This window comes from Brachyistius frenatus, unplaced genomic scaffold (genome assembly GCF_029030835.1).
Source record: "Brachyistius frenatus isolate BFR_SWC_R1_liver_20210118 unplaced genomic scaffold, ASM2903083v1 Contig_47, whole genome shotgun sequence".
In the NCBI taxonomy this organism is placed as follows: Eukaryota; Metazoa; Chordata; class Actinopteri; family Embiotocidae; genus Brachyistius; species Brachyistius frenatus.
Window position 1 is genome coordinate 1395125 of NW_027210646.1, and position 12933 is coordinate 1408057.

Genomic DNA, 12933 nt, shown 5'->3' on the forward strand with positions numbered 1-12933 from the left:
CAGCAGGAATGGTGGCGCCGTCAGCTCAGGACTCAGAGAGTGGCGTGGATCTTTTTAATGCAACGTACAATCTCAACGTATACGCCGGATAGTCAGTGAGGTGGAAAACGACATCAAGTTTTCTACATAAAACATAAAAAATATTCATGGGGGGGAAAGAATTAAGACAAATGTTTGACGAAGACAGATCAATAAAGTATGAAATGACAAAAAGCAAAACAAAGTCTCCAGGGAATCTTTTTCCACACTCCCCCCTATTATTAATTGATCACCCTCGTTGGTTCTCCCTCTGGTGTGCGCTGTTGGCTTGACGAGTTTGGAGGACATTAGTCATCCGCTGACCTGCAGTCAGGCCACAACAGGAATTCAGTCACAGTCAATAGTCCACCGCCATCCATCCTCACAATTTTTGCTTCAAGTAAATTCCTCCTGACCTCTAATTCAGCTGTTTTCCCTCTTCAGCCACTGAACCCTGCCTACGTCTCGTGGCTCCATGCTCAGATCGATACACCAATTTAAAGCTAATGCAGGAAGATTTCTCGTGGTTTTTTTTTTTCATCACAGGGCAAAAATGCCATAATAACCTTTTAGTGCATGTCAAGTGGTCTGAGGAAGCCGTAGATTTCTGCACCTCCTCTTGGCTCTGTATTCAAGCTTAAGGCCGATCACAGGTCACTTCAGAGAGACAGAGAGAGAGAAGAGAGAGAGGACATTTCTATTGGCAGTTCTACAAATGCAGATGTGCGTGCACAGACATGAATCCTGATTCCATAGTTAAAAAATAAAAAAATAAAAAAGTAAATTCGAGCGTTGTCTACACCGCAACTCAAAAGGAGAAGAATGGAAGAGAGTCTAAAAGAGAGTCTGACAATAAACATAATCAGAGGTGTTGCGGGAAACAAATTCAGCCCTGCTCTAATCCGCTGGGACCAGGCTGCCCCTGAATGACAGGCACGCAGAGAGGACCGGTAAAGAGACTGACAGCGCCTTTATGGATTTTTATGACGCTCCATTGGTCCACTGGGAGCTGTCCCCGTATTCCCAATGGCCAGTGCAACACTAAACACAATAAAACACGTGTCAGTACTGGCGAAGCGTTTCAGACATGGAGAGAACTTTGCGACTAAAGCGTGTGCATATGCCAGCACTCGCCTGGTGGGAGGGGGTTTAAGACAGAGTGGGGGTGCGGGGTGGGGGAGGGGGGGGCTGTATTTTTCTGTCATTATTATTTTGTTTTTGACTTTTTTTCATTCCTGCCTACCTCAGCTTTAAGGGAGTGGGCACCCCGATGTGAAACCAGGAGACAACCCCGAGGCACTGACATCTAACGTTCGTCCATATCTGCAGCTCTCTTTTGATCCTCTTCTTTTAACCAGAGACGTGTCTTTAGCGATATATGGAGTGAGTCGCTCTCAAGGTCTCCACAGTACCACAGTTCATCCTGTGATTGAACACGGCAGAGCAAGATAGTTCTCTTGATTGCCTCTGGCCATGTCACTCCAGTTAAGAAGAGCCCTTCCCCCTTGTGCCCTCAGATCAATCCCTCTCCCATCTCTTATCCATCTTATTCCTTTCCTTCTGTCTGCCGGCCTCCATCACTAAGTACCCGACTCTTCAGGAGGCCCAGTTGATCGTTGGCCAAAGCTTCTCTGAGGGCGCCGAAGAAACCGTGATAGTGGGCAGTGTTGTGGATCATGAGGAGCACTCCAGCCAGAAGCTCATTGGTCACCAGCAGGTGGTGCAGGTACGCCCTCTGGTGGTTCTTACAGCAGTAGCAGCCACACCCCTCCACCAGGGGCCGGAAGTCGTCCTGGTACCTGGACAGAAGTTTAAAGAAAGTTTCAGTGGAATTCTTGAGCTGAGGCTGTAAATGTAAATATATTGTTGAGCAAACACGTGAAAGGACGGATTTAGCAGAAACTGCTGCTTTTAAAAAAAAAAAAAAAAGCATTTGAGGTCTTTCAAAAGCTTCAACAAACCTCTTGTCTTTGAGATTGATCTCAAAGCCTGTCATCTGCGTTTGATCCTCACGATTAAGATCGCCATTCTGTTGTGTGTCCCCCGCTCCGTCCTCCTCGACGTTAAGCTCTAGCACTGCCAAAACATACACGTGTCTCTTTAACCGCAGCACAAACCGTTCAAACCATAATCTCATCCTTCAGCAGAGAATAGGTAGGTGGGTAGGTATTTACTTTATTAATCCCAGAGGGGACTTTTTTTTTTCGCTACAGCAGCATACAGAAGCAATAAGATAATAATAGAAATAATAGAATAGAATAGAATAATAGAAAAGCAATAAAATAGCAGTAAATAGCAGTAAAAAATATAAAATGCACAGTATATACAGTACATTATATATCTATATATATATATTATATACAAACAAACCAAGAAACACAGTCAACAGTGTTATTGTACTGTGATGGATTTTGCCAGAGGTGAGTTATTGTACAGTCTCATTGCAGTGGGCAGGAATGATCTCCTGTATCTGTCCTTGTGACAGTGAAGCTTGTGAAATGAATACATTTCCATATATACGAACGCCAACACATACTGTAGTTTGAACCCTAGCAAATACTGCTGTGTCCCATATTCTCTCTGCCACTTTAATGTAATTACTTACTGCCTATGTTCTGAACCAACACCTGTCTTACATAGTTGGCTGTTCATTGAGAGGTGACGTCTTTTAATGAGAATGGAGAGGAGTAAAATGAGCTGAAGAACAGCTATCTTTAACAAGAGGGTTGTTGTTTACAGGAAGAGAGGCTATCCAGGCAGCTCCAGACACAAGGGAAGTGAGGAAGTGAGGAAGATGGGAAGAAAAAAGAAATTGGTCCATAACTATGCATATAATTAAAGCTACACAGTGAAAGGCAACAGAGGAGCAAAGTGGATTTAGTAGAAACTGAACGGGGTGAAAAAGAGAGCAACAAAGTGTATAAACAAAGCATAAAAGGGAATTTTGTATGGAGCATAAAAGAAGGGAGGAGAGTGGGGGTGATAAGAAGGAGAATGTAACAGGACAACAGGACGTACGTACACTGAGGATAAATTTTGCATTACAAAAGCAGACAGCAGCGACAACAACGGGAACTGAAGCTGAGAAGAAAGAGACTCAAGTCTGGAGGCTTCCAAACTCCTATCATCTACCAACAAAAAGTCTTCTTATCCATTTTACGTTTTTAAATGCACCTAAAATGTGATTTAAAGATAATTAATCCTCCTGAACTTGTGTATTTTTCTGCTAGTCAGAAGCTGTCAGGGTGGTGCTTACGGCTACTCTGTAAGCTTTCAGCGAGCTAACTAATTCATCTGGTGCTGCATTTCTTTAACCCCATTATTATTAGATTGTGCTCCTGCCTTAACCATATAATATATCAAAGTCAGTGGGCATCAAATTTCCATTTTCTGCCACAGAAAACTAATATATTTTGAGTCTGGCTATAACCAGCAGGAGAGCAGTCCCTCTGTTTCTAGGTGTCAGAGTACATTCGGTTTTTCCCCCTAAATTACACATTTGTGTGGCATAATAATTTGTATATTCTAATACAGTTACAAAGTCAGATTCTATTAGCTCCGTGTCTGATATGCAGTTACTGTGTTATGGCTTCATGCAGCAGATTTATCAGAGGAAGAGGCAATGAAGGGAGAAAAAAAAAAAAAAAAGATTGGCTGACGAGAAGAGAAGGTTCTAAAAATGGAGAAGGAAAGAAAGCGGCAGAAAAAATATTTTGACAGGGTGAGAAAGAAGGACAGAAGGAAGGAAGGAAATAATGAAGAAAGGGGGTGAATTTGCATATGATCTGTCATGTCAAAAAGGACCTTAAGTGGGAAGTGAAGGTGTTGACACACACCCCCAGGGGGCTTTGTAATTGGCTGAGAGGGGAAATAGAATTTCTCTTCAGGTTTGACATCGTCTCTGCTCTCACCTCTTCCAAACTCCATTATGCTCCCTGTGCAGAATCGATTAGTGCTGTCTGACACTTAATGCTGCCAGGTACCAAACTTCAGTCTGTCAGATGAGTTTAATGCAACTTTTCTAAATCAGGCACAAAGTCCGACAACAGGCCGAGTCGGTGCTTTTCCCACGGCTCTCGTCATAAAACGTCCGTAGCTCTTCACTTGGGACAGCGATCAGGACGACGGGCTCGGGCTTAACTGTTACCTCGCTGAAGCTGCTATAAGATACATTATTGATTTTATTTCACCAGGTGTATTTCTCTCCATCCAATTATTTAACTGGTCTGGTTGCTACAAAACACACGCCAGTCACTCTTTAACCTCTTCATCACAGCCTCCTCCTCCTGAAAATGAGCACAACCCTGCTGGGCTCATTATCGGGCGTGTTTACTGCAAACATACGCTCAGTTTTATCAGTTGAGTGCGACATCAAAGTGCAGCCCTGCTTTCTAATGCGCCTCTCTGTACTTGACATCGCGGCATATCTATTCTACACCCTGCAGTCTTTTCTAATTGCTATGTCAATACCTCTTCAATGCACAGAAATCCCGCTAAGTTAACTATTATGTAAAATGTCCGAACTGAATGAATAAAATGAATCATTATACGAGACAAGTACATAATATTCAGCGACCATATTCATCTGAACGAAGATCCCCTCCTTAAACTTTTCCAAATTACACAGTTACATGTCGGTTTGCTCTCGGCACATACTGCGAGCTATTAAAAGTGAAATGCCAGGGTTTCACATCGTTTTTGGGGGGGAATTTCTTACATCGAACTTGCATTTAAAAATGTAATTTTTGTTGCTGTGGGCAACACAGCTTTACCTGAAAGGTCATTTGCTTTCACACGAGCGGAATTGTAAAAATAAATGCTGCCTAATTCTAAAATGTCAAATTTGAGCCCTACCCCCCCCATTTGTCCCCTTTTACATTTGAAATGAAACCTGTGTGCTTTGATTTAAATGCTATACGGCTGAAAATTGGACAGTTACAGATTACTGCCTGATAAGTACACAAAATCAGTTTTCTCAGGAAAGACGTGAGCGCTGCAGAGGATGAAACGATGCATTTATAATAGAGACTGATGTAAATTAAATGGGAATGCTAAAGCAGTGGAAAGTTAACAAGCTTTGTCTACACCTCCATGTTACAGCATCAAAATAATGCTGGAATACACACGAAAGACTTTAAAGCTTAAAGCAATCAAATAAGCTGTGTTATTCATGGACTTCGGTGTTTAGGGCCCTCATGTATAAATTAGTGCACCACAACTGCCAATCAAGTTCATCTCCCTTTCATTTCTTTGGTTTAGTTTTGTTTGTAAAAATAATGTGACTTCAGACGATCGTTATACTTCTCAGCACAGCTCTTCACCACACCACACCTGCGGGGGAGGGGGGGGGCGCTCTACCTGCTCGCTCGGGGTCCGGGGAGATGTCAAAGCTGAAGCAGAGAGCGCAGCCTCGCTCCGTCACCTGGAAGGGGAAAAAGCTCTCGAACAGGTCCACGCCGGCCTCCACGCACGCCACCACCTCGTCGGGTCGTCCCACACCCTGCAGCAGCCTGAGAGGGACGCAACCAACACGCACGGTCAGCACGCGCAAACAGAGCGGGAACCACTGGAGCACACGTGAAATACATCGTACACATTTATGTAACACGTCTACAACATATTGCTCGCAGACTTGTGGCATGAACGAACACCGGCAACAAAATATGCACCCTTGAGTGTTTGTGCTTTTGCTTTTCCTGGGCTTTCTGCCTCCCGCTGACTTTCTGCCTGCAGGCATCAAGTTCAAGGCCAATTTATTAATTAATTAATCTGAGAACGACTCCTCGCCACTTTCCAGTAGGACGCTGCATCCCCCCCCCACGGTATATTAGAGAGGAGCCTGTTCACGAGCAAACTTAGAGACTCTCACTCTCTCACAATCAGAGCCGCTAACAGAGCTCCTCCATCACCTCTGGGGGGAGGAGTGATCATGTCACACAGTCCCCACAGAGAATTCTCTGAAAAGCTGATTTTGCTTGGAAAACCAACTACTGCGAGAGGACGTTTGTCCTTGTGTCTTTGAAAGGGAATGTCCTCTGCCAGTGTCGTCTGTCCGCTCGGAAAAATTAAGTTTGTTTTCAAATCTATCTTCAAAAGAAGCCATTTATTGTCATAAAAACATCTCATCCACTTCCAGGTCTTCTGCGGCTTGACAATCTAAATGTAAGCGTTCCTTTTTTTTTTTTTTTTTTTTATCGTTGCCCTTGTTTTATTCTGGATGTAAGATTGTATTTGGAGTTGCAAACTCGCAATTAGTTTTGTCTGTCCAAAGGAAACAAGTGCCATCCACAAGCTCCCAGACTCCAAAGTGACCTCTTCAAATTGATTTGTTTTGTTCAACCAACAGCACAAAATCCACACAACAAAAACAAAACCGCATATTTAAGAAACTACAACCAGAGGATGATTAGAGTTTGTCCTTGAAAAATGAAACGTTTGGCATAAAACGTAACGTTTTGTTGCATAATCGACTAATCTTCGCAGCTTTAGCGCCGCTCATGATGACGAATGGAAGAGAATAAACAACATTACATATTTGAAAGATGATTCAAAATTGGCAATATCGCTGCATTTAGCGTCGGTGTTAAAATCTCAGTATATCGTGCTCTTTGACACACTCAAAGGGGGAAAAAAAATCCATGTCTCCACAACAAGTCATCCTCGTCCTTCAATTTAAGTTTGAACGTTTTGTATTTTGTATTTTAAAAGTGACAAAATATGTGTAAAGGAAAGGATTGGAGAAATGAAAGTGGTAAAATAGATGAAACTAACTGACGCTGGTGCTTTAAGGTCGAGCTGAGATAATGACTGCTGACAGACTGTGGAGCGGTTGGGGAAGCACGTCTGAGCTGCTGGGTTTTCACTTGCAATCAATCAAGCGGGTTAATTATTGATAGAGAAAGATCCACCGACTGCATCTGCTCTTTGACTCACACTGGTTTGCACACAAATGGTCACAGTCTCTGAAAATGGAAAGAAACCAACCAAAGAGATGTTTTATTTTTGTTTGTTTTTTTAAACCAAAATATCATTATTGTTTTTTATGTTCCTTTTGGACTCTGTCAGCTGGAAAATGCTTTTTCATGCTTGTATTTTCTGATGCTTTACAAAACAAATGATTAATCGAGAAAATATATCAGCAGATCAATAACAAAAATAATCATTGGTGGCAGCTTTAAATTAAATATTTGACCAAGTAAACATCCGTTAATAGATTAAAGCATCAGTCAAAATCAAAACATGAAGCGATGCTGATAATTATAATTAAGTTGTAGCCCCGCAGTAAGTTTCTTTAAGGACACGGAGCGTCGACGGGCTGATATCACACTGGTAGATGAATACATGACATCATTCTTAGTGATGTCACAAAATGAACATTGTTGGTGTATCTCGTCCCCACTGTTGCTCTTTGTATTCGGCTCTGGTTGGCTGTCTTCAGTGGCTGCTTTTTAATGAAACACTGGGGAAGAGTGGATGAAATCTATGGGGGAATAAAAGAGAAACTTGAACTGTAATTACACAGTTACAAGCAGGCGAACCTGGGTTTGTCCTCGGGCAGCTCCTTGGTCACAGCAGTGATGAGCTGGGTCCTCAGGGCCTGATCCATGGAGCCCGACTGGAGGCCGTCCAGACAGAATCCTGCCACGGGCCTTTTGGCCGTCTCCCTGGCAGAGCGGACCCTCTCGTCCAGGATGTCTCCTCCCTCCACCACCCCAAACACCGCCACCCCGTCCAACTCCTGGCAATGAAAGACAGTTTGGTGATTAGCAACAACTAATAAAGACGCGAGAGAAAAGGAGAGAGAGGAACAGGAGACGATGAAACAGGGACGTTTCGCAGGTAGCAGCTTTTCATGACCACATGTGGTGCATGAACCAGCAAGTGACCCAAGTTGCCGGTGGCAAAGTGGATTTTTCATGTGCAAAAATAAAGAAATAAAAGATTCCAATTTTGCCAGAACCCCGCTCGATTTGACGAGTCGTTATTAAGTTGACTGCACATCACAACGAAGAGACGCAGTGGGGGGACGTTAGGGAGCCTCGTAGCAATCAAACAACTCACTGCGTCCAGTGTGGTAAGAGATTTCCTTGCAGTTCACTGTCACTTCTCCTTGCTCAATAGGATTTCACTCTTTAGGTTTAATGTCTCGAAGAATATTTGATTTGCAGGCAAGCAACAAAAGAGCAATCGTACATTCAGAAAATCATACCGGTGAAAAACATAAAAGATCCCGTTAATAAAGTGTTGAAAAGACACAATAACGCTGGAGCTCACAGATGGATAGAAAATCGGAGAATAGAAAATACATGAAACTACTTCTTATATATATATATATATATATATATATATATGAAGCTGTTGATGTCCCAGGGGCTTAAAAAGTATGGTTAAATCTACATTATGTCCTCTGAAGCATAAGTAAGTGAAGGTGTCATCCAGTAAGCACCGCTCGTGACGGGTCTCCCGTCGCTCCTCATATGATTCCTGTCACTCTGTCCTCGCTCATGAAATGAGAAAGCGTTCCACTGCATGTAAAAAGGAAAACAGACGATTTCATTAGTCGTGCTTGACGCTGCGCCCTCACACAGCCCCCCGTGATGATGTTTCCAGCCGTAGCACAGCAGCGCCGCGTTTACAGACTGTTAGAGAAAGGTAGAGTGTGTTCAGCGAGCTTCGTGTGTACCTGTGATTTCTGGTGCACCAGCAGACACTCGTCCAAGTGAGCGAGAGTTCGATCCACCGACTTTCGAACCCTTTTGAGAGACGTGTTGACCTGCCGGGTCTCCCCGTCTGCCATGCTCTGGTACCAGTCTGGCTGCACGCTCTTCTGGAGGGCCATGAACTTGGCGACCGTCAGCTCAACCCGCCCGCCGCTGCCCCACACCGACACCGTCTAATGACCACAGGCCGACATTTTTTTTATCTGAGACAACATTTTGTCCTTTCATCTTTTTATACTGGCAACAGGTAGCCAAAGACCCGATGAAAAGATTTGGAGAAAGACTTTTCTTTTGTGCTCAGAATGAAAACTTAAAAAAAAAAAAAAAAAGCTTTCACACCGGAAAAAAAAAATACAAGAAAACTCTCCAGCAAAGTAAAACCGGAGAGCAGTAATGGGGAAATTTACCTTTAAGACTATGACATGATCAATATGTAAAACCATGTGGAAAAATGGACTATGTGTCTATAAGTTGACACCTATCGCATAAATAAGACCCTGTTCCTGAATTAAGTTAACCATTCATTCAGTTAATAATGAAATATAAATTAAAATAACGCTGGCGTTCAGCAAAAGAACGCTACATTAGAAGCCCAGTCTCACCTTGTTGGTGGTGTAACCTGTCGGGCAGACGGTCGCAGGGTCGTGAAGGGAGCAGTACAACACGGTATCATGAAGACCTGAAACACAGAAACCACTGCATCACTCACAGAGATATATAAAAAAAAAAAAAAAATAAAAACCTGAGAAAGGAGGCTGCAGTCAGAAAAGTCCGAATGCGATGCAACATGGCCGACTCATTACGCCTGAAGAGAAGCGCTGCGTGGCCTTATCAGCAGAGGCAGCAGGACATCAAAAGGTCAGGAAAAAAACAAAAGGCTTAATAGCAGCAAATGTTGTTATTATTTCTAATTATTCAATCACTTCTCTTCCCTTCTGGGGCTTTGGAGACTGCTGTAGTAATCCCCCCGACAGTTTACAACAAGTGACACGACTGTGATTACATTTCTAATTTGAAATTGTGTTGCTGGAGGCGGGATAAAGATGAGCAATACGGCTACGGTTGTACAGCAATACCGAATGAGGTCACTCTTTAGGGGCATGTGTATAAATATTACAAAGAACAAAACTACTTTTTAGTCAGGCTCACCGAGCCAATCAGCTTTTTTTAATGTCAAACTGGGCGTGCTGTATATTTAGAAGCACCTCAATTTGTTCCAGGCTTTCAATTTAGCCAGCAGGAAAAATGTTCTTGTACAAAAAGCTCTTCAGAGTAAACGCGTGTGTCGTACACGTGTCACACGGGCACTTATTTCTCTGTGTGCTTGTTATTGGAAAAGGACTAATGGGAAAGGATTCATCGACAACCACATTGGGGTAGAACAGCAATTTAATGAACGGTTCCTTCCCCCGTCCACAGCCGCTGACCTAGAATGAGTGACTGAGCTTGAGATTTTACTTCTGGTTTTAACAGTGAGAGAGATAAATATGTTTTAAATGACAACCGATGATACAGTTAGTCAAAGGATGAACAGAGTCTGAGCACAGACCTTTACAATCCTCACAAATATTCTTTTAGAAACAATTTAAAATGCAAGTCTAATCTCTATCTTCTAATAGAGATTGCAATCCAATATTAGTTTTTCTCTCCTTCCACTGTGGATGTTTCTGTATTAATGATGTAAATGTAAAAAAACAAAAACAAAAACAAAACAGCTGGCACCATTTTTCAAGCCAAGCGTGACATATTCACTGAAAAGACCGCCTCATATTACGGTGACTGGATTCAGCACCTGTTGGGGTTCATTTCTGTTTTTAGCATCAAACTTGGTCGTGTTGCAGTTGAGAATTTTAGGACATTACAAATTCACCGACTCATTGTTATATGGAGGCTTTTTAATGTAATTCACAGTATTCATTAAACAAATAAAAACGTTGGACTTTGGCCTGATGATGAGGTTAAAGAGACTTAATGAGTTCAACATTTTCCTGAGGGTCTCCTCTCCATAAAGCCTGCGATGTCGGGCGGACAGCCCATGCATTGCCCACACTGTCGTGCTTGGTGTGGGCTGTCTTCAGACAGCAAAACCTTGACCGAGAACTTTATGAGACTAGTTCAATGCGAGTCTATGGAGCCGAAGGTTTTTTGGAGCCAACGTCTAGCGGTACCCAGGGGTATCGCAGCTCACTGCACTTCTGCATCGGCCTCATTTTTTTCAAGCCGGAAGCTACTTCCACTTTTATATACAGTCGATCGGCAGTCCGCATAGTGCCCACACATTTGGTGTTGGTGCGGGCTGCCCACTAGGCCCTCTAGTTTTGGCCCACAAGACGGGCGCATGCGGGGCTCAAACTAGAGGCCCCTACTGGGCAGCCCGCACAATACCCACACATTTTGGCTTGGTGTGGGTTGGCCCTTAGGGCCCTATAGCTTGGGCATTTCACTTTGAGAACTCCAGCAGCTGGTCTCCTCAGTTCCCAAACGTTTAGAGATTGTTGTTAAAAGAAGAGATTATGCAACGCAGTGGTAAACATGCCGCTGTCCCAACCTTTTAAAGAGGCGCAGCCGGCATCGAATTCAAAACGAGCATCTATTTTTCATAAACCAATAAAATTTCAGTTTTAAACATTTGATATGTCGTCTTTGGTCTGTTTTTAATCAAACATGGGTTTACATGATTTGGAAATTATCGGATTCCGTTTTTATTTTACACTGCGTCCCAACTTTTTTTTTTTAAACGGGATTGTATTTGAGAACTGTTTTTTCTGAGGACAAGAGAGAACATTACTGCACTGGGTGGCTGCTGTTGCCGTGTACCAAACAGTCTGCTGCTGATTCTTGACTTTCCAGCTTCAGCATCATTGTGTGGAAACAGTTGTTTCAGGATTGAACTAAAACTGGGCTACAAATCATTTATTTTCACATTCATTCATTTCATTCAGATGACTGCCTTTACCAGCGCATATTCAAAAAAAAAAATTTCAATTTTATGCGAGTGAAAGAAAATTTTTCAAACTGCTGCATATCCCTGTGAAGAGTAAATAGAGCTGCAAAGCATTAATGTGAACGTAGCATTTGATCATGATCAGTTAGTTAAAAACCCGATGATAAATTACATTTGAATCGATACTGAATACATTTAAATACATTTTATAGCATTGGATGTCATCATAATTTATATCTAATCAATGCTGGTTGTCCTGTCTGAATGTCCCAACTTCCTTTTCCTCCTTTTGTCCCGTTTACTCCCTGGGAGATAAAGTAGTACTGAAGGCGAAGGTTAGGACAGTGAAAGATAAATAGATTTGTACCTGCAAACGTCTTGAATCCATCTTTAAACCCCTCCAACACCTCCTGGTGCTCTGCTCTGGAGGGAGAAGCGATGGAGATGAAGGTAAGAGTTGACACAAGAGTTTAGTGTGTGTGTGTGTGTGTGTGTGTGTGTGTGTGAGATCAATATAACTTACATGTTGGACAGAGTGACCTGAGTGACAGAGGGGAGGTTGTTCAGGGTGTGCAGTGTGTCCTGGGTGAGGTGGGGGACTGTGCCTAAGCGTGTGTACAGCAGACACCCCGGGACGTCCAGCGAGTGATGCCCGGTTCCGCCGAGTCCCTTCAGGACGCCCAGCCGACTGCTTCCCTGAACCACACGCGACAGCTCCAGCTGCACCCTGCTGCCAGCCATGCCCGTACCTCCAGAGCACACGCAAATAAATATTCACCAAACTACACTGCAGTACTTTACCCAGAGCACGTGTGTGTGTGTGTGTGTGTGTGTGTGTGTGGTCGTAATGTCAGCCTGGCAATTAGCCACGCAGCTAGTTAGCAACTAACTTCATTCAACTTTTCGCCGATTTCACATGTTTACTGCTCTTACGTGGCACACGTAAAGACAACGTACGCGTCTATACGTGTGCTTGTTTACATTATACACGTTCTAATTGAAGCGCATCTACTCTTTTCTTACCTACAAAACTCAGCTTGACAGGAACTACAAGTCGTGGAAATATGTCGTCATCAACAGCGACGGCAGCTCAAAAAAAAAAAAAATCGGTGCCGAGCCTCTTTTTTTTTTTTTTTTTTTTTTCAAAATACCAATTTATTATGTTGTAGTTCATGAAAAACCTTTACGATGGTAATTTTTACTTGACGTCTTACATTTTATCTCTACGTTTTCTGGATTATGAAGACTATT

The 12933-nt window shown here is 42.9% G+C and overlaps 1 protein-coding gene across 3 annotated transcripts; it reads right to left on the minus strand.

The window, feature by feature from the left end:
• Window positions 1-134: 134 nt before the first annotated feature.
• Window positions 135-12748, minus strand: qtrt2 (queuine tRNA-ribosyltransferase accessory subunit 2). Of its 3 annotated transcripts, XM_069703585.1 has the most exons (9): window positions 12706-12748; window positions 12206-12431; window positions 12050-12105; window positions 9341-9417; window positions 8702-8911; window positions 7557-7756; window positions 5377-5528; window positions 1980-2094; window positions 135-1817 (listed from the first exon to the last, which is right to left on the minus strand). In XM_069703585.1, the coding sequence occupies exons 2-9, from the start codon at window positions 12421-12423 to the stop codon at window positions 1565-1567; spliced, it is 1281 nt and encodes a 426-aa protein (XP_069559686.1). In that variant the 5' UTR covers window positions 12424-12431; window positions 12706-12748; the 3' UTR covers window positions 135-1564. The 3 variants fall into 3 exon arrangements, with proteins under 3 accessions (XP_069559686.1, XP_069559685.1, XP_069559687.1); XM_069703584.1 differs by having other exon boundaries at window positions 12206-12733; XM_069703586.1 differs by lacking the exon at window positions 8702-8911 and having other exon boundaries at window positions 12206-12733.
• Between the last annotated feature and the right edge of the window lie 185 nt (window positions 12749-12933).